The sequence below is a fragment of the Bison bison genome, unplaced genomic scaffold (assembly GCF_000754665.1).
Source record: "Bison bison bison isolate TAMUID 2011002044 unplaced genomic scaffold, Bison_UMD1.0 scf7180017864471, whole genome shotgun sequence".
NCBI classification, from domain to species: domain Eukaryota; kingdom Metazoa; phylum Chordata; class Mammalia; order Artiodactyla; family Bovidae; genus Bison; species Bison bison.
In genome coordinates, this window is record NW_011495032.1 from 28,803,981 (window position 1) to 28,830,415 (window position 26,435).

General features: G+C 36.5%; 1 protein-coding gene across 1 annotated transcript; it reads left to right on the plus strand.

The window, feature by feature from the left end:
* Positions 1-6,594: 6,594 nt before the first annotated feature.
* Positions 6,595-20,948, plus strand: ZDBF2 (zinc finger, DBF-type containing 2). The gene is made up of 6 exons (XM_010861277.1): positions 6,595-6,666; positions 8,253-8,357; positions 9,691-9,818; positions 13,552-16,195; positions 16,328-16,632; positions 16,750-20,948. The coding sequence occupies exons 2-6, from the start codon at positions 8,298-8,300 to the stop codon at positions 20,630-20,632; spliced, it is 7,020 nt and encodes a 2,339-aa protein (XP_010859579.1). The 5' UTR covers positions 6,595-6,666; positions 8,253-8,297; the 3' UTR covers positions 20,633-20,948.
* The last annotated feature ends 5,487 nt before the right edge of the window (positions 20,949-26,435 follow it).

The following is a 26,435-nucleotide window of genomic DNA, read 5'->3' on the forward strand; positions in this document are numbered from 1 at the left end:
GGGGGCCTGGGTCGTGGGTGGAGGTGGCGAGCTGGCTGCCTTGCGCTTCTTCGGGGGCCCTGGATCAGAGGGGCTCCGGGACGAGGCCTGAGAGTGGGGCTGGGAGGGGCTACCTGTGGAGGTCGGATTTAGGGCTTTGTGCCTGCGGGGAAGTGCAGAGGCGCCTGTAGAGCCGAGACCCGGAGCCACCTGTCCACAGATGCCAGTGTCCACTCTCTCTCAGTGTCCCGCGTTGTGTGCAACTGTCCCCAAATCTAGGCCTTCAGCGGCCTCTGGCGATCAGAATTTGCTTTGAAAACGTTAGATTTTTGTGTTAATGATCGTTTTACTATTACCGTGCAACGGTTGTGTAAATCTGGCCAGATCACGGCGTCATTTTCACGAGCTCCTAAGGCCCTTTCCAGTTCCTAACATGATTCTGGCAGCGCGTGGAAGAGATACCAGCTGTCATGGAACTAAAACACTTTTTTTTGCCCCCTCAAATTGAAATTTTGTGTACTTTTTTTTTTTTTGCAGGAATTATGTACTATCAGGGAGGGAAAAACGTTGAAAAAAGCTATAAAACCCTTATTCTCAAAAGAGAGTCACTATTAACTGTTTGAGACACAAAACATATATTCGTGTTACATGAATGGGTTGCTAATATGATGTTTTTTAATACAAGAAAGACTTTTCCTATATTAATGTGTGAACATCTTTCTACTGCCTTCCCAAATTGCACTGATTTGGACCCAAAGCCTGAACAGCAAAAATTTTCTTCTTCAATCTTGACCAGTGACTAACCTTAGTAGAGAAACTATTAAAAAGCTTAATAAATGTCACTGCAGTGGCCAAGATGTTGGATGGAAATAAACTGAATTCAGAGTACCAGTCATTTTCTATAAAATATTGTTAGCTTTGTTTAATCACTTGAGATAATGTTTTTTAAAATGGCAGCTTTCAAACCATTAGTGAATTGTGAAATGAATTTAGTAGATCATAACTACTAAATTAATTTCATAAGCCAAAATAAGATCACATAGAAATACCAGAGCTCATTACATGTAATGAAGGTATTGTTTTGTTAAGCTGTTCTAATGTGTGTGTGGTGTGTACATATGTGTTTACATATACTGGGTTATGATATAAAATGTGTTGCTTCCCGTGTGCCATGCTAATTAAATTTGGAAATCACTAATCCAAGGTCCTGTCAGCACTCGTCTCTGAATGGGAGGGGAAAAAAATGAAAAAAGAAAAAAGAATGGGCGAAATGATGCAATTAAGATTAACAGTAGTTTTACTCTTTTCTTTGGTCTATGTGACCTTGTGTTTTGTAGCACATTAGATTCTTAATTACGTGTTTTCACGTAATATTAAAACAATCAATTAGCATTCCTGAAAATACAGAGAGAAAGCCTTTGAAAGAAGTTCACAGATTAAGAGCATAAACTGCTCAGATTGACAGAGTCATTTCGGAGCTACACTGGTTATTGGTGAGTGACTGGAATAAGATAGTGCTTCTCTCTGAACTTCCTGATTTGTAATGTGGGAGTTATTGGAACGCCAACTTTTTAAGGGTGTTTGATATTCATATGCAGTAATGCATGTGAAACTTGATTTAGTGCCTGGAACATATTTGATTAAGTATTCACTAGAAGTTATCTATTAAGACTGAGTGAAGTTATCCAGGATAATTCTTGTCATCAGAGGTAAACCTCTATAAGGCAGATAATGCAAAAAAGTGGGAAATTGAAAATTAGTTAATAATGTTATAAAGAAAGGTACCCTGAATTAAGATGGTGTTTTAATATCATTTGGTCATTATTTTGTGATTGCTCCCCTATTGTTTTCCTATTGCTAGAAAAATATTTTAGATTTTCTTATTCAGTAGACCAAATGCCCTTGATAGCTCAGTTGGTAAAGAATCCGCCCACAATGCAGGAGACCCCTGTTCAATTCCTGGGTCAGGAAGATCCCCTGGAGAAGGGATAGGCTACTCACTCCAGTATTCTTGGACTTCCCTTGTGGCTTAGCTGGTAAAGAATCCAAATGCCTTGCGTGAGACCTGGGTTTGATCCCTGAGTTGGGAAGATCCCCTGGAGAAGGGAAAGGCTACCCACTCCAGTATTCTGGCCTGGAGAATTCATGGACTCTGTGGTCCACGGGGTCGAAAAGAGTCGGTCGAGACTTTCACTTATTAATTTATTTATTTTGGCCCCTCTGTAGGGCATGTAGGATCTTACTTTTGTTACCAGGGATCAAACCTGTGCCTCCTGCATTGAGAGCGCAGAGTCTTAACCACTGGACCATCAGAAAAAGTCCAAGTCTTTCCTTATTTGCTGTTGAGCTGATGTCTCTGTTGTCGGGCAATTGAAAAATATTTCTCACAGGGATTCTGGATTTGGTTCTTATTCAGTGTCACAGCTTGAGAAACTCACATGCTTCTAACTCAAGGCATTTCAGCAATGTGTTTATTTATCTCTGCAGTAGGTACAGATCTTGGATATGCAAGAAATAGTTCTGGGGAAAAAAAAAAAAGCACAACTTTACTTCTGTTTTGAGTTAGTTCTGCTGGTTATCTCAAGCACTTCAGAGATCTCTATTCCCTGCCCCAGATTGTTTTTTGCAGTTTTAAATATTACATAAATCAATGAAAAAAGAGTGTAAGCACTGTCATTTTTTTGGTAGCATTGTTATTTTTATGAAAAATAAATGCTTTGGCCTCAAAAAAAGGCTGTTGCAAAAGTACTTAATTGGGTATCACAACTGTAAAAGGTTTGGGAAATTCTTAAGCATTAATCGTAATAGTGCTTTCGGTTTTGAAAATGTCTTTAAGTTCTTATTCTGTTTTAGAGGAACCAAAATGGAAATGTTACCGAACCGAACTTGGGTCTGCTCGCCTGCTGCACAGCAAAGCCAGTCTACTGACACCAGGTTGTAAAGGAAAGTACAGCGTTTATTTGCAGGGTGCCAACCAAGGAAAAAAGGCAATTCGTGTTCAAAAGAACCAAACTCCCTGATGACTTTCAGGAAGTGTCTTTTAAGGACAACATTTGGGATGAGGGTTGATGGACTTTTTTCTGATTGGTTTGTGGTGAGATAATTGGGTGATGGCTCAGAACTTTTAATCATTAACCTTCTGGTTCCAGCCAGTCTACCTGCTTTCAGTCTACTTACTTTCAGCATGTAGTCAGCTACACCCATCCCTGGCCTGGGTACGGGAGGGCTCTTAGTTTCTGCAAAAAAAAAAAAAAGCTGGAAGTTATGCTTCAGATTATTATACATACACACACACACACACACACACACACACACACACACACACACCCTACGATTGTTTTATCACTGAAATATTGTTTAAGCTATACTTAGTTTTCTTGACTAACTGCTTTTCCTTTGTTTCTGCATTCTCACTTCCCTCTTTGCTTTTTGGAACTCAGGGAAGGTCTAGGAGACTAAAGCTTTTTTCTACAAACAAGAAATTGGAGACATGGAGAGGCTTTTGCACCTGGGAGGGCCCCTCAGGGTCCTGCTGGGTCTCAGGACCCCCCTTTTCTTTGATACTTACTTCAATCCTAAAGGGAGCAGGGGTGGGATAAGAAAGGGAATAAAGTTTTGGATAGAGAGGTTAATTATAAAAGTCATCTGAGGAACTCAGTTTTAGGGGGACTTGGTTTCAGAAACTCCTTGAGGGTAAATCAAATGTGTTTATGAAAATATGAAAAAAGACTCGGAACTCAAGCTGACTTGTCCACAAAGAGACCTCAGTGAAGCAAAAAAGCCCATCTTGATCTTAAATCAAGCGTGTATTGATTTGTATGTTTTAAGTTGGATAAAATATTAAGGTTATATATGTATGTATTTTACAAATCATCTTATTGACTAATTTTTAAAAAGTTAACTCACCAACTGCTGGGTCTTTTCTTGTTAGGCAAGAGGACTTTTATCTTACACTGATAAAATGAAATAGTATATAGTCTAAATATTCTGTTTTAGAATTATATATATTATCATATAGAGGTATTCATCATCTATGGTTAAAAGAGAGGAGACTATAAAATAGAATGGGTAGTATCATTCCATTTTTGTAAAAACATGTTTGGAACAAGATTATATGGCAAATTGAATGGTGGGTAGTGGGATTATGGCTGATTCCTATGCTTTTTCTTTCTTAATTTTTATAATTGTGCTATAATTTTCTTTTACTTTCATAATAAATAAGTCAATAAATCTCATAATAAAATTAATAAAAGTCATTTCTTAAAAAAAGTTAATGTGTGTTTTCCTAATTTATAAGCATAAATGGGACTAAGTCTTTGCTTTAAGGGATACTGACTCTTTGAACTTAAATGTTTTGGGTATTAACTAATTCTTCAATATTCTAGGAAATGGTGCTGAATAGTTTAAAGCTATATTCCTAATCCTGTGAAAAACATCTTGAGTAGGGAAGAACTGTTTTTCTAGAATTTTCTTAAAGCACTCTCTGAATACACTGCTTTTCAAAAAATTTATATGCTGCCTAAAGATATGGTCTAAATCAGGGGTCCCCAAACTTTTTGGCACCCGGGACAGGTTTCGTGGAAGACAGTTTTTCCACAGACAAAGAAGGGGGTGAGGGAGATGGTTTTGGGATGATTCAAGCACACTGCGTTTATTGTGCACTGATTTCTTTCTTTCATTATTGCATCAACTCCACCTCAAATCATCAGGCATTAGGTCCCAGAGTTTGGGGATCCCTGGTCTAAATCTTCGGTCTGCTTTTAAATCCTATTATGTCAAACTCCAGTCTACTTTTCTTGCTCTAATGCCCCTTAAATTCTTAAGTGAAAACGTAGCTCCAGCTGAACTTGTCGACTTACCATCTCCAAAGGTACCTCGTGCTTTCTTGCTTTTGTACTTTTACCTCTGTGATACTTGGAATATCTTTTCCTGACAATTGTGTCAGCAAATTCTGTGCGGTTCCCAATGTCCAGTTATAAAATCGTATCTGCTGTGATATCCTGGTTCCTACAGCTAAAACTGAATTTTGCAACTAAACCCATTTGCACGTATTATTTGTGCCTAGACATTTCTCAGATACCACCTCATATTTTTATATTTATTTCCCAGTTCCATTTAAACTTAATGAGAGCAAGAAAGCTTGTCTTATATTTCTTTCTACCCCTTCATGCTCCTAGCATGGACCTTTAACCAGGGTAGGAGCTAAATGTTTATTTCTTGATCAGACAATGGTGTCAGGTGTTGAGTCCAAGTGTTGGAATTTTTTTGCTAACCAGTGATTCTGGATAAGGGATTGGGGGAGGGGGGGAGTCAACACTTAGCTCACAACAATGTGGAGGAATAAAACTGATAATTTGGCTGAATTGTCAATTGATATAGATAGCTGATAGGGAATTGACAGTATTTTTTTTAAAAACTAAAACTAACACAAGAGCTAAGTGTTGGCGTGGTTAGTACAAGACCCAAACTTAAATTTCACATAAATATTTCTTTGAAAAGTTTCTCATAAAGTTCGTTTTGGGTTTGATGGCGTCTTTATTCTCAACCCTACCAGAGGCACAGTTGTGCCTTGCGTTCTTACAGCTACTGTTCCCAGAACCCAGAGATCTGACGTATTTGACGGTGGGTTCAGTGAACCATCAGAGTTGCTCTGTTCCAGAACGTCTTAAGAGGTCATGTGGGATTCAGTGAGTCATAGTATATAAAGTGCTTTGTGTTCAAAAGTTAATTTTCTTCTGTTATTGAATACATAATTGTGTCACTTTTCAAATTTAAATTGTGACTTGAAGGTGTTTATTTAGTTAATGGTAGACACTTAGAGGGCTTATCTTTTTTTTTTTGTTAAACAGTTTTATTTTGATTTATAGATGTTTGCCAGGACTAAATATAGCTGATGAAATATCTGATCTTTTCTGCTCAAGGTAAATGATTTGTTACTTTATAAAAATACCAGGTACCAATAGAATTCAGAGTTTGTATAAAAAGAGCCATTTGGTCATTTAATATCATCCCAGGCCCCAAAGAAATGGTACCTTTAAGGATTTTGTTACTACATGAAAAATGACATGTTATTGGTTCAACCTATATCAGAATCATCTTGGAATGTTTTAAATTTGTGTAATATGCATGTGCCTGCTTCCTACTAAGGGATTTTGGTTCCATGTTTTTGGGGTCCTAGCATGTGAATTTTTCAAAATGCCAATGGGTGCTTTTGGTTTATTGTAGGTCTGTTTCATTGTGGCATATATATGGCACTAGAGATAATGGAAATGGCAGGTAATAATGCCTTGGGAGTTACCATAAGGGTTAAAGATAAAATTTAAATTTTGCGTGCATGTGTGTGAGATGGTAGACTCATACTTTCATTTTGCCTTTTATTCAATGAATGTTTTGATTATATTTTAAATAAAGCACTAAAAATTTTATTTAACTATCTTCAGAGTTTAGGTTTAAACTCTATAGAGTTATCTCAGCCTGAAAATTGCCATATCTGTGAATGCAACTTAAAATTTCTTTCATTTTGTTGCTTCAGGTTAATAAGTAAAGGAAATTAAAGGAAAAAAGATCAAATTTTAAGTAAATAATTTCTTTAATATTCTTTATTTCAGAGGCTGATTTAATTGGTTTATTTTCCTTATAAGTGAGAAGTCAGACACTATCAAAGTTTCTCATAATAAAAAGTAATGGGTAAGTGAATGTTATGATCGAATTTTGATTTAATGAAGCTTTGTTATTCTCATTGGTTTTAAGGTTGTGATTTCAATGTTTGAACACTGATTTTAGTGAATAGACTTTTTCTGTTGCACACAAGCTTATCAGAAATAATATTACAGAGTCATTCTCTTTATATTTTTTGACAGTAAAGAGTGTTTAAAATAATTAGAATTAAAATCTTAATGAAATTATTTCTTAAAAATCCTATTTTCACTTTCACAAAACAGCAAAAAGCTACATTGTATTGGATTTATTACTTAAATTTGTCACATTTTGTATAAATGAGTATGTAAATAAATTTTAAAAATTCTAAATTCTAGGCTCTATTCTCAGATTTACTAAATCAGAATTTTGGAGGATGATTTTTATATTCAGCCTGGCTTGGAAATCACTATATTATGAAGTGTTGAAGGATTATAGTTTTGGGCTTGAGGGTTGAACCTTGGAAACTCTTCTTTATTTGTTTAATAAATAAACTGTTCCTGTTTAACAAATCAACTATTCCTGTGTCTCTTATTGTTTCTCATTAAGAGAAATTTTTGTTGGATTTCCACTAGTTGGAAAAAAATCTTCATGTTTGGTTTTGTAATTGTCAGAAGAGAAATATCTTTTGCTTCAGAAGCTATATTGGTTGCTATTTTGTTTTTTAGCAACTTCGTTGGATAAATTACTTTAAAATCTTCCTCTTTGTGGATTAAGCAGAAAATAAATGTGGTATCTTTACTCTCATGATAGAGAATAAGCTGTTATATACGACACTGAGTGTTCACATGATCTGGGATTTTGTGTAGAAGCATGATGGAAAAATTAATGAGCTTCATTAGAGTATAGTAAGTGTACTATAGTAACAATTTAGGAATAGTAATTTTTCTTTAAAAATTGAGTACTGTATTCAATACTGAACCACTTCCCAATAATTCTTAACAACTTACCAGGAAATCAGTAAAAATGTAGTCATCTAGGCTTCAAATATTGGCAACACACTATTCTTTTAGAAGATGCATAGGTCTCAGTGAAAGACAAATACTGTATGATATCTCATATATCCGCATACATGAGGAATCTAAAAAATAAACTAGTGAATATAGCAGAAAAGAAACAGACTAGCAGATACAGAGAAGAAACTGGTGGTTACCAGGTGGAAAGGGAAGAAATGAGGGACAAGATAAATGCAGAGAATTAAGAGGTACAAAGAATTATATATAAAATAGGGAAGCTACATGGATATGTAGTACAACACACAGAATATAGCCAATATTTTATAACAACTATGAATGGAATATAGCCTTTAAAAATTGTGAATTGTGCTGTGTTGCACACCTGAGACATATATTGTGCATCAAATATTCCTCAATTTAAAAAAAGAAGAAAGGTCTCAGTTAATTGCAGGCTCACTGATTGGTTTGGTAGCACATGGTAGCCCTTTCTATTCTCATAATTATTAGAAATACTAGTGAGTAGGACTCAAGAATGAAGTTCTCTTCTATGGTGTTATCATGGCTATCTTCTTCATGGTAGTAAGGAATTACTGTGTTTTTGTCATTTTTCTTTTCTTACAGTTTGAGTATTCAAGGACAGTAGCCATCTGACTTTGGTTTTTCAACATGCAGAACAGATCAGGATATTGCAGTTTTTGTTGTGTATTCTATAATAACCTGGAGCAGGTGAGAAGATCCTATTACTATGGTTATACCACAAAGGACCTACTCATAACTTTCGCTTCTTTTACACAATCAAATTCATTTAACAGACCATATTGAGAATCTACTAATGAGGAGATGTGGCTTGTAGGGATATGGCTGTGAACAAAAGCAGTTTCTTTTATTCATGAAGCTTACAGTTTGATGCACTAAGACAGAAAATAAGTAGTCACATAAATTTAGTACATGGTGTGTCAGACTGTGATAAATGATATGAGGAAAATAAAATAGGGAAGAAGGTGCGGTTTTAGATTGAGTGGCCAGGTGAGGTTACAGAAATGACATTTGAGCTGAGATTTGAATGAAATGTGGGGATCAGGCTTGCTTATATCTTGGGGGGCAGAATTTATAGGTTAGAGGGACAGGATAGCAAGGATAGAGACCCTGAGGCGGAAGGGTGGGATTACATTTCTGATAATAATTTGAAAGTCTCTTAAGTTGATAATGCCTTTAATACACCTAACTTACTGAATTCCCTCGTGGCTCAGACGGTAAAGCGTCTGTCTACAATGCGGGAGACCCAGGTTCGAGCCCTGGGTTGGGAAGATCCCCTGGAGAAGGAAATGGCAATCCACTCCATTACTATTGCCTGGAAAATCCAATGGACAGAGGAGCCTGGTAGGCTACAGTCTATGGGGTCGCAAAGAGTTGGACACGACTGAGTGACTTCACTCAACCTACTGAATATCACAGCTTACCTAGCCTACCCTAAAAGTACTTGGAATACTTACATCAGTCTACAGTTGAGCAAAATCATTTAATGCAAAGCCTGTTTTATAATGATTGGGTAACATGTAATTTATTGAATACTGTACTGAAAGTGAAAAACAGAATGGTTGTATGGGTCATTTACCCTCCCGAGAGACTGGTCTCCCTTTGCCTTTGAATCCCCTCCCCTAAGCACAGGTACAAACCACTTGCTTGTTTTTCTTCCCTTTGTACCCTTCCTACCCTTCCTGTGTATCTTTCTTACAGCTATGGTTGTGCAGGAGTCCTTTTACTCATTTCCAGTTAGTTTTCAGGAAGAATTGTTTCACATATAGATGTATTTTTGATATGTTCATGGGGAGAAGTGAGCTGCATGTCCTCTAATATTCTGCAATGATTTGCGCTCCCCTTAAATGGTTTTCAGATGAGTATTTTAGAATTGCTTTATATAAAGGGTATATCAATTTATACTTTTACCAGGAGTATGATGAATCCAAATTGTGATGCTCTCACTGCTAATGAGTATTACCCGTTAGTATGTTTACCCATTAGAATATTTAGAAACATTCATTTTCTTTTTATTTCCCAGCATCTATCCAGTGACTATCACAGATCCTTGATCACACAGAAAAGACAATGGATGGGTGCTGCTAGTTTGATGGAACGTTTCTTGCAGGATGTACTGCAGCACCACCCGTGTCGTTATCAGGAAAGCAGGTAGAGTAACTGAGTGAAATAATATTAGTATATTCATGTGTGCCAAGTTGCTTCATTTGTGTCCAACTCTGCGCGACCCTGTGGACTGTAGCCCCACCAGCCTCCTCTGTCCGTGGGATTCTCCAGGCAAGAATACTGGTGAGGGGTGCCATGCCCCTCTCTAGGGAATATTAGTACGTAGTTATATATTACAGTGGATGTTTGTGTTAACATCCTAATATTTCCTAAAGTGAATCTTTGAATCAGGGAATATAACGTGAACCTTTATCTAGTAACTTATCCTTGCAGTTGTTTAAACATTTTTCCTAAGTTAAGTAAAAAAAATCTCACTCTAAAAGATATGGACTATACTATGCTTTTTCTAAAGAAAAGTCAGGCCAGTAAATATGTATCATCAAGGATGCCACAGGATTAAGCAGGGTAAAAAGGTGGGAACAAACATAACTTTAACAAGATTAGTAACCAAAAGTTGGTGATAGTAGCTAAGTAAGGATAGTCAAGGTAAAAATTTATTCCACATTAATGGAACTATTTGCTAACTCTGTGCTACTCTGTAAGACGGAATTGATTATTTTTATAATTTGTCAGTATCTTGATAGCTTACTCTTTTATTAATATATTTTGATTGTTTTAATAAAAAATCTTTTGATAACATTTTAAAAAGTTAATGTCCTATGTTGAAGAAGAACTTTGGTAGAAAATCAGATTATGTACTTGGATGAGTTTGCTGCTACAGCTGTTAAGGTAAAGCAACATAGATCATTAGCACACCTGTACAGTATTAGTTGACTTTAGTCCTAGCAGCAGAATAAAGGGTAAACTTCTTGCACACTTTGCAAGTCACCAACCTAAAACTTAGCAAATGACGAAAAAGTTATGATGGGGAAAAGTTAGGAAAAAATATTTGTTTTCTTAGCTGGTGGAAAGATGGAATTAACCTATCTTGAGGTCAGTATAAATTACCAGTTTATAGTGTATATAAAAAATGCTTCAACAAACATATTTGTACATCCAGCTCTTTCTGTGGGGTAGACTTCTAGACTGTGAACTTTTGGGCTAAAGTTTATGGACATTAAAATAGTTTTTATTTTTTAACTTTTCATTTTAGAATAATTTCAGACTTAAAAAATTTAGTTGCGAACTGGTACAAGGGATTTTTCTTGTGTAATGTTCACCTAGCTTCCCCAAATGTTAAGTCTAAAATAACCACAGTGGACTTCCCTAGTGATAGTGGATAGGAATCTGCTTGCCAGTGCAAGGGTCACGGGTTTGATCCTTGGTCTGGGAAGATTCCGCATGCCATGGAGCAACTAATCCTGTGTGCCACAACTAGAGCCTGTGAGCCGCAACTACTGAAGCCCGAGGGTCTAGAGTCTGTGCTCTACCACAAGACAAGCCAGCGCAGTGAGAAGCCCGTGCCCCTCAAGGAGTAGCCTGTTCCCTGAAACTAGAGAAAGGCTGCACACTAGCCAGGAAGACCCAGTGCAGCCAAAAATAAGCAAGAAAAATAAAATAACCACAGTATAGTGATCAAATCCATGAAATCACCATGATACCACACTATTTATAGAACTCATTCAGATTTTGTCAGTTGTGTTTACTAATGTCCTGTTTTGGGGACCAACATTCCATCCAGGACCACTCAGTGCATTGAATTGTCACATTTCTGTACTTTCCCATAATCTTGAGTTGCTCCTTAGTCTGTCTCTGCTTTTAAGACCTTGACACTTTTTAGAAGAGTACTGACTGGCCGGTTATTTTGTAGGATGTTTTCTAAATTTGAGTATGCTTGATGTCTTTTTATTTTGTTGATGATGTCCTTTGTTGTGCAAAAGTTTTAAAGTTTAATTAGGTCCTGTTCATTAATTTTTGCTTTTATTTCCATTGCTCTATGAGATGGATCCAAAAAAATATTGCTGTGATTTATGTCAGTGTTTTGCCTATGTTTTCCTCTAGGAGTTTTATAGTATCTGGTCTTACATTTAGGGTTTTAATCCATTTTGAGTATATTTTCGTATATGGTGTTAAGAGAAAGTTTTAATTTCATTCTTTTTCATGTAGCTAGCTATTCAGTTTTCCAAGCATCAGTTATTAAAGAGACTGTCTTGCCTCCTATGTCATAGATTTGGGCTTCCCTGGTGGCTCAGATGGTAAAGAATCTGCCTGCAGTGCAGAAGACCCAGGTTCGATCCCTGTGTTGGGAAGATCCCCTGGAGAAGGGAATGGCAACCCACTCCAATATTCTTGCCTGGAGAATTCCATGGACAGAGGAACCTGGCCGGCTACAGTCCATGGGGTCCCAAAGAGTCAGACACAACTGGGTGACTTCCACTTGTCATAGATTGAGCATAAGTGTGTAGGTTTGTTTCTGAACACTGTTCTGTTTCATTGATCTATGTATCTATTTTTGTGCCAGAACAATACTGTATAGATTACTGTAGCCTGAAGTCAGGAAGCATGATTCCTCTAGCTCTGTTCTTTCTCAAGATTGTTCTGGCTGTTGAGAGTCTTCTGTGTTTCCATACAACTTTTAAAATTATTTGTTCTAGTTCTGTGAAGAAAACCTTTAGTGTTCAGATAAGGATTACAGTGACTCTGTAGATTGCCTTGGTAGTATGTTCATTTTAACATTGATTCTTCCAGGAACGCAGTGTATCTTTCCATCTGTTTGTACCTCTGTCAGTTTCTTTCATCAGTGTCTTATAGTTTTCTGAGTACAGATCTTTTGTTTTCTTAGGTAGGTGTATTCCTAGGTATTTAATTCTTTTTTGATGTGGTAGATGGGATTGTTACTTTAATTTCTCTGATAGTTTGTTGTTAGTGTATGTAGTAGATTTCTGTATACTAATTTGTATCCTGCAACTTTATCAATTCGTTGATGAGTGCTAATTTTTTTTGGTGGTATCTTTAAGATTTTCTATGTATAGTATTATGTCATCTGCAAACAATGACAGTTTTACTTCTTCCTTTGCATTTTGGATTCCTTTTGTTTCTTTTTCTTCTCTAGATTCTGTGACTAAGACTTCTAAAACTGTTCAATAAAAATGGTGAGAGTGGGAATCCTTGTCTTGTTCATCCTTTTCTTGTCTTAGAGGAAATGCTTTAGACTTTTCACTGTTGAGTATGATGTTAGCTGTGGATTTGTCATAAATAGCCTATTTTGTTGAGATATCTTCCCTTTATGCCCTCTTGCTGGAGAGTTTTTTTGAAATCATAAATAGATGTTGAATTTTGTCAAAAGCTTTTTCTGCATCTACTGAGATCATCATATGGTTTTTATTCTTCAGTTTGTTGATGTGGTATACCACAGTGATTGATTCTGCAGATATTAAAAAATCCTTACATCCTTGGGGTAAATCCCACTTGATCATGGTGTGTGATCCATTAATGAATTGTTGGATTTGATTTGCTAATATTTTGTTGAGCATTTTTATGTCTATGTATCAATATAAGTGATACTGACCTGTAATTTTTTTTGTGTGTGTGATATCTTTGTTTGGTATAGCATCAGGGTGATGCTGGTTTCATAGAATCCTTTGGGATTTTCAACTTGTTTGATTTTATTCTACCTTCCTTTCTGTCCTTAGCCAAATGTTACAAAATTAATTTATTTTGAAACTCTCTGCTGTAGGAATCTGGCCCAGGATAGAAAGAACATAGAATTTATTATGCATTGAAAAATCTTAAATGGATGTCAAAATATTTTAATGGAATTTTCCCCCTTATTTTTTAGATCAATGCAAAATGAGAGACTTCATATGACTATTGTGTCACCTTCAGAAGTGGTTCCTAATGATGATTTTAGTCCTGAAATAAAGACTGAGGATGCTGCTGGAGTCAGAGAAGAGATATCTACCAAGGCATCTGAACCCATTGAAAAGGTGTATTCTAGGCCTCAGGAATATATGCATAGTGTTTCAGATCGACCATCAGTTATTCAAAAACTGGAAAAAGGACAACAGCATCCCTTGGAGTTCATTCATAAAATTGGGAGCAGTGTGAAAGAGTTTAATCCAGTTGGTATTAGTCACAGTACAAATAATAGACAAAGTGTAATATGTTCGTCAGTGATTTCTAATGCTCCTGTTAGTTGTTCACCTGAAAGTTCTCATGAAAGACCAGTTACAACTGACACTACTTCTGGTTTGTCACTTGGAGTCCATTTGGATTTAGTTAACAAATGTGACCCAAACAAAGCTGACAAATACCTTAAACAGCTAAACAAGGGCTCTAGAAACCCTATGCTACCATCCCATCCAGAAACTTCTTCAGTTCCATATCAGAAACCTAAAGAGTTAAACAGAAAGTCTTTATGTGTAAACTCAGATAAGTTGACCTTACGGGAAGATGTAAATTCTCAGACTAAAGCTTTGTCAACTGACTTTAAAGTCCATGAATTTGTGAGTACTGAAAACTCTTTAAAATTGGAATCTCTTTCTAAATTTGCAGTGAATCCAGTAGTCAACCTGAGTAAAACTGACATGCCTTCTAATAAAGGAATCTTTGAAGATGACATTCCAAAGCACCGTGAGAAATTCTTTCCTAATATGGATCATAACCAGGAAGGAAAGCATTTGGTTTTTAACAAGTCAGCCTTTTGGGAACAGAAGATCGAAGTGAGTTCTGAAATGAAGTTTGCTGGTGGCTCTCCTCAGTCAGCATCTGATCACTGTGAAGAGGCTGAACCAGACCTTGGCAAGGGGGAGCAAACTGACCAAGAAGATAAGAACTGTGAATCAAGAGATTCTGCAGTAAGTTTTGATGGCAGTTCCTCTTTTTATTCACTGATGGACCAATCCAAAGTGACTGTTGAAGAAATAAACCTTTCAAAGGAAGTACATACTGATTTGCAATATAAGAATAATACATCTTATATTTCTGAAAGAAGCTCTGATTGTGATGACTCCTTTCAGGTGACTACCAGCAAAACTCAAGTGAAAGATGAAAGTGTTCATAAGGTAATGCATATTAGGCTGGTTGATGAAAGCTATGAATCCAGCGATTCTGAGATGAATTTTGATTGTGATGCTTCACTTCAGTCAACTGATGACTGCCGCCAACAGCCTGAGAAAGAAGTAAACCTTCCTAAGGGGGTGCTCGTTGGCTTGGTTGATATGAACTATGGATCTAGTAGCTCTGAAATAAGTGCTGATTCTGTTTTCTCGCTTCAGTCAATGCCTGGCCGATTCCCAGTGACTGTCACAGAAACAGAACTTCAGAAGAAGGTTCACATTAGCTTAGTTGATAAGAACTATGGATCGAGTTGTTCTGAAACAAGTTTTGATTGTGATGTTTCTCTTCAGTCATTCTTCGACCATCCTCACATGGCTGTCAGTGAAAGAAACCTGGAGGATAGGCCTGTCTCTCTAAAAGATAGTCATTATAAACCCAGTAGTGCTAAAGCATATCTTGATTGTGATGTCTCTCTTGAGACCTTGTCTGATGGACCTCAGAAGGATGTTGAAAATATCAATCTTTGGAAAGAAAAGAATGACCTTGTGGATATGAACTGTGAATTTCATGGTCCTGAGATAAAGTTTCATTTGATGAAAACAGATCCTCAGTTGGTGCCTGCCCAATCCCAAGTTGCAGTTAAAGAGGTAAATGCTCAGGAAGTAGCTATTGACCTGGAGAACAAGAGTATTAAGTCTAGCATTTCTGATCTCAGTTTTGATTCTCACCCTATGGGCTCTCGTGGTGAAATAAATCTGAAAGCATTAAATGTTGACATGGAAGTTAAGAGCTATGGATGTTCCAGTTGTAAGTCCACTTTTGACTCCGATTCTTCTTTTATGTCAGTTTCTGAGTATCCTGAGATGGATGTTGAAGAAATAAATAAGAAGCATGTTAACTTGGAAGATGAGAGCTTTGAATCAATTAGTTCTGAAATAACTTTTTATTCTGATAGTCCTCTTCACCCAGTAGTTGACCAATCTCAAGTAACTGTTTATGAGGAGGATCCTATTGATCTGGAAAATAAGAGTAATGAATCTCGTGTTTCTGAAATAACTTTTGATTCTGGTGTGCCTCTTCATTCAGGGACTTATCAACCTGAAGTAGCGGTGAAAGAAACATTCATTCAGAAAGAAGTGTGTACACACTTAGGAGAGAAAGATGATGCACCCACCAGTTCTGAAATAAGTTTGACTTCTTATATCCCTTTTCACTCAGTGATTAAGCAGCCAGAAGAAGCTGTTAAAAACCTAAATCCTCAAAATGAAGAGTGGCTACACTTAGAAAATAAGGGAAATGAATCTAGTGATTCTGAAATGTTTGATTATGATATTTTTCGTTCAATGACTGGACATTCTGAAGATCCTATTAAAGAAAGAAACCTTCAGAAAGGGGAGGATATACACTTAGAAAATAAGGATAATGTACCTGTTGTTTCTGAAAACAGTTTGAAATCTGGTATTCCTTTTCATTTAGTGACTGGTCATCTTTCCATAGCTATTAAAGAAATAAACCAAAAAGAAGAACATGTAAATTTAACAGATAAGAGTAATAAGTTAAAAGTTTCTGAAACAAGTTTGGATACTGATATCCCTGTTCAGTCAGTGACTCACAAACCGGAACTGATTGTGAAAGAACTAGGGCTTCAAAAAGAAAAGCATGCTAAGTTAAAAGGTCAAAGTGCTGAATATAGTGGTTCTGAAATAAGTTTAGATTCTGATTATTCAATGATGGAACCTCAAATAACTGATAAAGAAGTAAGTGTTCAGAAAGAAGAACATGTTGTTCTAGAGAACAAGAGTGATAAATATAGTAGTTCTGAAATAATTTTGGACTCTGATGTCCCTCTTCAGTCAATGAATGAAAAACCTCAGACAACTGTTTTGAAGGACGACCATGTTGACCCAAAAGATGAAAGTACTGGACCCAGAGGCTTTGAAAAAAAATTGAATACTAATAACCTTCTTCATTTAGTCATTGACCAACCTCAACTAGGCCTTTTGAAGGAAAAACATGTTCATTTGGAAGATACAAACAATGAATCTAGTTATGGTAAAATGGATTTTGATTCTGCTGACCCTCTTCAGCCATTGACCGAACAATTTCAGGAAGTGGTTGAAGAAACAAAAGTGCAGAAAGAAGAGGATATGAGCCTGAAGAATAAGGTTGATGAACCTAATGATTCTGAATTAATATATAATTCTGATGTTTCTCTTCCATCTGTGTCCAGTCAACCTAAAGTGGCTGTTAAACGAATAAACCTCAAGAATGAAAATCATGTGTACTTGAAAGATAAGAACAGGCAAGATAGTGGTTTTGCAATGAGTTTGAATTCTGATCTCACGGATCAGTCAGTAGTTGATCATCCTCAGATAACTATTTTGGAGCAAAAGCATACTGAATTAGGAGATAAGCACAATCAATCTTGTGGTTCTGAAATAAATTTTAATTCTAATGACCCCTTTCAATCAGTGGCCAACCAGCTTAGACAAACTGTTAAAGAAATAAGCCCTTGGAGGGATGAAGTTGACATGGAAGATAAGAGAGATGAACCTAAGCATTTTGAAATTGTATCTGACTCTGATGTCTGTTTTCAGTCAGTGGCTGGCCAAACTGAAGTTGTTAAGGAGGTAAACCTTCTGAAGGAGCATGTTGACTTGGAAGATAAGGTTGTCAAACCTAGTGATTCAAAAATAGACTTTGTTTCTGATGGACCTCTTCAATCTGTGGCTAATGAAGTTCAAGAGGCTGTTACAGAAATGAATCTTCTGAGGGAGGGACCTGTTCGTCTGAGTGCTAAGAGCTATGAACCTAATGATTCTGAAATCATTTTTGTTGCAAATACCCCTCTCCAGTCAGTGGTTGAGCCACACCACGATTTGGAAGAGCAACAAACCAGTTTGGAAGACAAAAGCAATGATCCTTGTGGTCCTAAGATAAATTTTGTTTCTGAATATCCTCTTCAGTCAGTGACTGGCCAGCTTCAAAGAAAAGCTGTTAAAGAAATAGGTCTTTGGGAGGAAGACCATATTTACCTGGAAGATAAGAGATACAAACTAGGTGATTTTGAAGTAAGTTATGATTCTGATGTTGACTTTGTAGCTGGTCATTCTGCTGTGGCTGTCAAAGAAATAAACTTGCAAGAGGAGGATCAGAATGACGTAGAAAATAAGAACTGTGAACTTAGTGTTTCTGAAATAAAATGTGATTCTGGTGTTCATCTTCAGTTAGGAGTTGACCAACCTCAGGTGGTTTGCAAAGAGATAAATCTTCAGATGGAAAAGTATCTTGGCATGGAAGAGGTTAGTGAACCTAGGGATTCTGAAATAATGTGTGGTTCTGATGTTCCTCTTCAAATAGTGATAAACGAACTTGAAGAGTCAGACAGAGAAACAGATAAGATGCTGTTTATGGACCTGACGGCAAGTGATAATGACTGTGAAATGATTTCAGATTCTGATGTCCCTTTTCAGCCAGTGATTGATTCGCCTCAAAAGACTGTCAAAGAAATCAGCTGTATAAATGCAGAAAGTTTTGACCTAGATGAGAACTGTGACTCTTGTGATTCTGAACTAAGATATGTTTGTGAAGCCTCTCCTCAGTCAGTGACAAACCATTCCAAAAAGGTCTTCAAAGTAGTAAAGCAGAAGCAAGACTATATTATTCTGGAAGAGACAAGCTCTGAGCCTTATGTTTCTGAACTGAGTTTTCAAATTGATTCCTCTCATCAGTCCATGACTTACCAGTCGCAAGAATCTGAAAAAAAAAAGGCAAAATATAGTGACCCCAAAGACAAGAGCTGTCAATCTAGTGGTCCTAAAAGAAACTTTGAATGGGAGGAGACTTCTCAGCCAGTAACTCGGCAACAGCAGAAGGTTGACAAAGGAGTCAGCCTTTGGGAAGATGTAGAAAATATTGGCCTAAAAGATAAGAACTGTGAATCTGGTGTTTCTGCGATGGATTGTAATGCATCTCCTGGATTGGTGATCCATCAAATGCCTGATCAAGAAAACCTTTTGAAGTTAAAACATACTGATCCAGAAAGTATGAACTGTGAACCTTGTGGTTCTGGGGTGAAGTTTCAACGTGATCCTTCTCTCCAGTCTGGCAATGACCGGCCTCAAGAAGCTGTTAATAAGATCAACCTATTTAAGAAGATGTCTTTTGACCAGAAAGAAACAAATCATAATAATTCCCATTCCGACTCTGTTCCTGTGGTTGATTCTATAAGGAACTTGGAAAAAGCAAAGGAGGTCATAGAAGATGATCTTCATGAACTATATCCTGAACACTTGCCTCCCGTCCCTCCTTCATTTGTGGGGAAAACGCGGTCTCAGATAATGAAAGAAGATGATGTGCAAATGAGTGCTCTTGTGAAGGAATTTAAGAAAGATCATTTCTACTGTTACTTTGTTAGCGACTGTGAGATAAGAAAAAGGAAAAAAAAATTTTTGAATGAAGAAAAAAAGATGACCTGGACTGACCTCAATCAGGACACCACATCAATTCAAATTCTCTCAGATTGTGATGATAATGAGGGTGGTACTTCACATATTGATGACTTTTCAGTGGCTTTAGATAAACCTAACCATCATCCTTCAACAGAAAGGAATCATGAACAAACATGGCAAGTGGCCTCTCAAGACCAGGCTATAAAAGATAGGCATGGAACTCAAACCAATCTCACAAGTCAACGAGGGACAAAAAGAATTAGTGGACAAGAGAAAGACTCTCCAGTAAGGAAGTATTTACTTTTACAAAACAACTGGAAAACAAGAGAGAAAGTTAAAAAAAAAGAATTTCCTGAATCATGTATTGGCGTTTTGAAGCCTTTGCAAGCAAATACCTTAATTTATATTCTTTCTTCAAATATTAAGTTGAAGAAAGGTGAATCCAACCGCGTCTCTAAAAGGAGGCACTGTAGTAGAAATAATTGGGATATTAACATACAGTACAAATTTAACCAGACTTCCTTTAATTGTTATGACCCATTGAATAAGCACATTGTAATTGATCCTCCTCTGAACATAGAAGTACCAGGGTCTGACAGGAATAATTGTGTTGAAATGCATGTTAGCCACTTAAATTCTAATGCAGAAGATAATGATCCTTATGTACAAAGCTCTGCTTCAGTACCTTTTATGACAGTGTCAGTAGGACATGAACTAAAGTCAGGTCAGGAGGCCAGTGAATCTTCTGTGTTTCCAGAAAAATCCAAGATTTTTAGTTCTAGTGAAATTTCGAGGGAAAGTAATTTCCAGTCAACTTTTTCAAGTCCTGATGTTGCCAAAACCTCATCAAAATCATTTAGAAAAAAGTTTTTGAAAAGTAAAAGCAAAAATCAGAGAAGGAAGGTATCAACTAATAATAAGCCAGATTTTCCCAAAAAAGGTTGTAGATCAGTTATTCCCCAGCAAAATATCAGAATTGCTTCAGAAAAACGGTCGATTTGGATTCAGAGCAAACTAAGTGATATAATTAAAAAGTATATTCCAAAATACTCTGTTTTTTTGCGTCACAAATATCAGTCCAGGAGCACTTTTGTTAGGATGCATATTAAGAAGAAAAAACCTAATGTTAGTAGGTTAAAGAAGGCGAAGAAACCAGCTAATATGCTCTCAAACACCTCAGTTCTGTCAGCAGGAGCTGAAGAGCAGTCACGAGCTATAGCAAGCTCTTCTAGGCAACGTGTGCAGACCTCTTCCAGCGTTGCACGAAGTAAGAAGAATGGTAATAAAAAACACCCTAGAAGACAACAGAGAAAGCCGTGTAGACCTATCAGAACATATGATTTGAGAAGTTTGTTTTCTGGTGTACCGTATTCGGATAGAATGAAGACTCGATTCTCTAACAGATTATGAGGTAATGAAGTAAACTAAAGGTGTTTCTGTTAAGGGCTGGTTGAAGAGTCAGTGCTTCAGTTGAAAATACATTCGGCACTTGGTGTACATAGCTTTCCTAACTGGTGGAAAAAATGAACCTTCATCTATTTTGCTATAGCCTTATTTTTCAGGACTTTTAATATTCATTTAAAATTAGTGTTAGGGTGTTTTTTTTTTTTTTAATGCCCTTTGTCCCTTTGTTGTGGAAGAGCTTCATCTTAATTTATATTACATAATTTAGCACAATATATATACCCTTTTCTGTCTTCAATCGTGTCCCATTTATTTTTTATGATTGTGTCTCATGTCAGCAGCTTAAAATACTGCAAGGATGAATGTGGCAAACATAAAATGCTATCTTATTATTTACTTTTTAAAAATTGGAACAGATGAATATGAATCGAGTCTTCTGTGTGTTTCAAAGTAGTGTTGTCAATGTCATATTCTAACTGGGTAGTTAAAAAGAAGTTCTAATAGATTATCTCAGCTTTTGAATGGGATTAACCTAAATAATCACACACAAAATACAATTTATCTTTCTTTCAGAAGCGTTACAGAGAATGAGATTTCATTAACTTTAATCCAGTTTTTAAAAAACTGCCTGGTGATTTAAATACATAACAGACTCCTGTTTCTTTTAAACTGTATCTGCAGGCCTTCAACTTTCTTCATTGAGATACATCCATATTGTATATATACAATATCTGTAGGTTTTTCTTTAGATCTTAAGGGGAAAAGGATCTTGCCAGTGTGATTATGCTTTTCTACCAGCTTGCCTGGTGGCTCAGGTGGTAAAGAATCTGCCTGTAATGCAGGAGACCCAGGCTCGATCCCTGGGTGGGGAAGATTCCCTGGAGAAGGAAATGGCAATCCACTGCAGTATTCTTTCCTGGAGAAGTCCATGGACAGAGAAGCCTGGCGGGCTGCAGTCCATGGGGTCGCAAGAGTTGAACACGACTTGGCAACTAAACCACCAACACCAATAAAACTGATAACCTAAGTGTAGCCCCATTTTGCTAGTGAAAAGCTGTATTTGTACATTGGTTTGGCCTTCCTTCAACTTGCTAACTGATTTTAATAGTTCAAATGAAAGATGTCAAGATATGCAGTTTAGGTCTGACATACTCAAAAAATCTTTAGATCTTTTATTCAGGGACACTGGTTGTGCTGATACAGATTCATTCAATTATCCTACTAAGTCAAGGAAACTGGATCCTTTTCTGTCATTGATGCTAAAAGGGAAACATGACTTTTAGCTTCTATATTGTATAAACCATATTTGAAACTTGATCAGTATACCATGATTTCAGAAATAAAAATGTGTTACTTCAGAATTAAGTACAGTGTAACAGTTAGTTCCTAAATGTAGCTTTATTTCAGGGGCCATTATTTAGCCTGTGGGTATGTTATGGACATTGTATTGTATTAATAATTTCTTTTAGTTCTGTTCAGTTGCTCAGTTGTGTCTGACTCTTTGCGACCCCAGCATGCCAGGCTTTCCTGTCCATCACCAACACCCAGAGCTTACTCAAACTCATGTCCATCGAGTCGATGATGCCATCCAACAATGTCATCCTCTGTCCTCCCCTTCATCTCCTGCTTTCAATTTTTCCCAGCATCAGGATCTTTTCCAGTGAGTCAGTTCTTCGCATTAGGTGGCCAAGGTATTCCAGTTTCAGCATCAGTCCTTCCAATGACTATTCATGACTGATTTCCTTTAGGATGGACTGATTGGATCTCCTTGCTGTCCAAGGAACTCACGAGAGTCTTCTCCAACACCACAGTTCAAAAGCATAAATTCTTTGGCACTCATCTTTTTTTATAGTCCAACTCACATCCATGCATGACTGCTGGAAAAACCATACCTTTGACTAGACGGACCTTTGTCGGCAGAGTAATGTCTCTGCTTTTTAATATGCTGTCTAGGTTGGTCATAGCTTTTCTTCTAAGGAGCAAGCGTCTTTTAATTTCATGGCTGCAGTCACCATCTGCAGTGATTTTGGAGCCCCCCAAAATAGTCCCTCACTGTTTCCACTGTTTTCCCATCTATTTGCCATGAAGTGATGGTACCATATGCCATGATCTTAGTTTTCTGAATGTTGAGTTTTAAGCCAACTTTTTCACTCCCCTTTTTCACTTTCATCAAGAGGCTCTTTAATTCTTCTTTGCTTTCTGCCAGAAGGGTGGTGTCATCTGCATATCTGACGTTATTGATATTTCTCCCAGCAATCTTGATTCCAGCCTGTGCTTCATCCAGCCTGGCATTTCGCATGATGTACTCTGCATATTAGTTAAATAAGCAGGGTGACAATGTACAGCCTTAACGTGTTATTTTCCTGATTTGGAACCCATCCGTTGTTCCATGTCCAGTTCTAACTGTTGCTTCTTGACCTGCGTACAGATTTCTCAGGAGGCAGGTCAGGTGGTCAGGTATTCCTATCTCTTTGAGAATTTTCCACAGTTGTTGTGATCCATACAGTCAAAGGCATTGGTGTAGTCAAAGTAGATGTTTTTCTGGAATTCTCTTGCTTATTCTATGATCCAGTGGATGTTGGCAATTTGATTTCTGGTTCCTCTGCCTTTTCTAAATCCAGCTTGAACATCTGGAAGTTCACTATTCATGTGCTGTTGAAGTGGCTTGTTGAAGTACACTATTCATGTGCTGTTGAAGTGGCTTGTTGAAGTACACTATTCATGGCTTAGAGAATTTTGAGCATTACTTTGTTACCATGTGAGATGAGAGCAATTGTGTGGTAGTTGTACATTCTGGCATTGCCTTTCTTACGGATTGGAATGAAAACTGACCTTTTCTAGTCTTGTGGCCACTGGTGAGTTTTCCAAATAATTTCTTCTAGATTTAAAGCAGTAATTAGATTAAAAAATGGACAAATGTTTATATTTTTAGTTGCAGAGCAACTTCAACTTACCCTATATTCAAATATTTTAATTTCTTTTCTTAAAATATCACTGTCAGCTGCTAATTTGGAATAATCCTGCAATTTTAATTTAGAAAGAAAACTGTCTTACTGATTAGGAAGTAAATAAACTCCAGTACTCTTGCCTGGAAAATCCCATGGATGGAGGAGCCTGGTAGGCTGCAGTCCATGGGGTCGCTAAGAGTCGGACACGACTGAGCGACTTCATTTTCACTTTTCACTTTCATGCATTGGAGGAGGAAATGGCAACCCACTCCAGTGTTCTTGTCTGGAGAATCCCAGGGACGGTGGGGCCTGGTGGGCTGCCGTCTATGGGGTCGCACAGAGTCGGACATGACTGAAGCGACTTAGCAGCAGCAAGCAATTAATTCATAAAAATATTCTACTTGTGGGTATTGGTGTTTTTTTTCCCCTATGAAGTAGACATGTAATTCTCTTGAGTACTGTTAATAGGCATTCTGCAAGCTTTTAGTGTCAGTTTAAAAGCAAGAGATAATATGGAAAAAAAATGTACCATGTAATTGTGATGTATCATATCTACTGTGATTACATCATTCAGAGAGGAAAGTTCTTATAATTCAACTGATCAAAAACTTGAAGAAAATTTACTACCATTTTTCACATTGGAAACTCTTCTAAGTACCTTTTTTTTTTTTCCTTAAGAAGAAAAGGTTTATATCTAAAGTTTAAAGTATAAAATAGTCCTGATGATTTTAAAAAGCACTTTGAAATGTTTACTGAGTTCCTGTAGTCATTGTTATTTTAGACAGGCTTGAAAAGTTGGAATTGTAAATTTTATAATTTAAATAAGTAGTGAATAACTTTCAGAGTTTGGTAGGATACAAGAGTGTACCTTTGTCAAAATTTGTTTGGGCTTAATTTACATATTAGATAAAAATTGGATTTTTCTGTGTGTATTCAAGTATGCATTAAATTCTTTTAATAGTAAAAAATCAAATGATAACCATAGTGAGTGTTTTATTAATCTTGTCCTTGCATAAATGTTTACTATAATTATTCCAAATTTTGTAGTATGTAGACAATGTGTAAAGTGTGTTTTGGACTTGTGTGTTTACATTTTTGTGTAATTCAGGCTCTGAGTGACATGATTTTGCTAAAGAGAAACTATATTTAAATACTCAAATGATTATATATTTCCATGTAAAATGAATGTGAAGAGTAATGTATTTTTTATAATGCAATTTAAAGAGTAAATTTGTTTTCAAAACTACCATGATAAAATTTATCAAATATTGAAATTTGCCTCTATTTTCTCTTCACGTTAGGAACTTTATCTGGGAATACTTAAGAAATGATAGAATAAGGAAAACAGAAATTCATTTTATAAACGTCATACAGATAATATAGGGGAATATAAATGTTGATGCCAGTGAGAAAATAATTTAACCAAAGATACATAGGCTATATTCGATGAAGTAGTTATTTCAAAGGAGTAGAATTAAACAACTTTGTCTTTGTCTGCTGGAGTGGTGTGTTAGCAGTTTTTCACTTTGTATACCTGTATGGAAAGAGTCCGTGAACAGATTGAATTCAGGAGGCAGTACCTGTGTCATTATTTGATGCCTACTGGAAGATAACTTGGTGCCTCCAATACCCTAGCGCATGTTTTAAAGAATGAGAAAACATGGAAGAGTGTACGTGTTTATGTCAGTGCCTTTGGCCTCACCAGTATTGGTTTCTAGAGTTTTGGTCCAGGATTATATTGGATTATATAAGGAGAAGTCTCTCTTATATATGTCTCTTAAATAAGAGACTTCTCCTTATATAAAAATGTTAATAAAGTAAAAATGTTAGTTGGAAGCCAATTTTCAATAAAGGACTTTTATGTATAGAAAAAATGTGGAAAACTGTGAAAAATCATGTAATTAAAAAAATCAGGAAATTACCCATCAAAATGTCAAGAAGATGAAAGGCTGAGGAGGAGTCTCAACATTTCCTTATACTTCATTGAGACCAAAAATCTTAGGGAAATAACAGTATATTTAATAATTTTCATGTGTTCTTATACTTGATTGTACATATTTAAAAAGTTCTCCTAAAGTCTTTTATTTACCTTGATTAGGACGAACTGTACTTTAATGCTGAATCTTTAAAGTATGAACTTGTACTTTTCTCTGTGTTTACCATTTATTACATGCATATTTGTTTACATGCGTTTTATTTTCTGAATTTTTAAGCTGGGCATGTGTATGTACATGTTGAGCCCTAAGTACCAGACTTGTTTGGTACTTTTGACCTAAATTGTTCTAAACTTTTGACCTGTGTTGTCTCATTTGATCTTCAAAGGGCCCTTTTGAGTTAGTAACTGTAATTGTGACTAAATAGCCGATGAGAAAATTAAGGCATTGAGCTTCAGTTTGGGGATTAAAGATGAATTGTTTTCTATAATCAAATGAGGATTACAAATAATCCCCATTCTCTTCCTCATCCCCAATTTCAGGCCACCCCTAATCTATTGTCTGTCTTTATAGTTTAGCTTTTTCTGGACTTTTCATACAAATGGCATCATATAATAAATTGTGTTTGCGTCTGACTTTTTTTCATTTCCTGTAATGTTTTTTGGGGTTATTCATATAGCATGTAACAGTATTTGTTCTTTTTTAAATTGCTGAGTAGTATTTATAATTAATTTTTGATAAATCTGGTAACAGAACACTGGTCTTCTGATGACAAATACGATAAAAGCTATTAGGTGTGAGGTTAGATGTTCCTTTATGCCTCGTATACCTGTTATCCTCGATTACTACCCCAGATCCACAACAAACTGGATATCTGCCTTTGTGAGTGCTCTTATTCCATACTTGAATGCTTTATACTTCCTCTGT

Coding starts and splice junctions, on each gene's coding strand:
- ZDBF2 (XM_010861277.1), top strand. CDS start 8,298: ATGCAGAACAGATCAGGATATTGCAGTTTTTGTTGTGTATTCTATAAT. Junction 16,196..16,327: donor ACTTAGAAAATAAGGATAAT/GTACCTGTTGTT, acceptor AAGAGTAATAAG/TTAAAAGTTTCTGAAACAAG. Junction 16,633..16,749: donor GTCCCTCTTCAGTCAATGAA/TGAAAAACCTCA, acceptor TCATTTAGTCAT/TGACCAACCTCAACTAGGCC.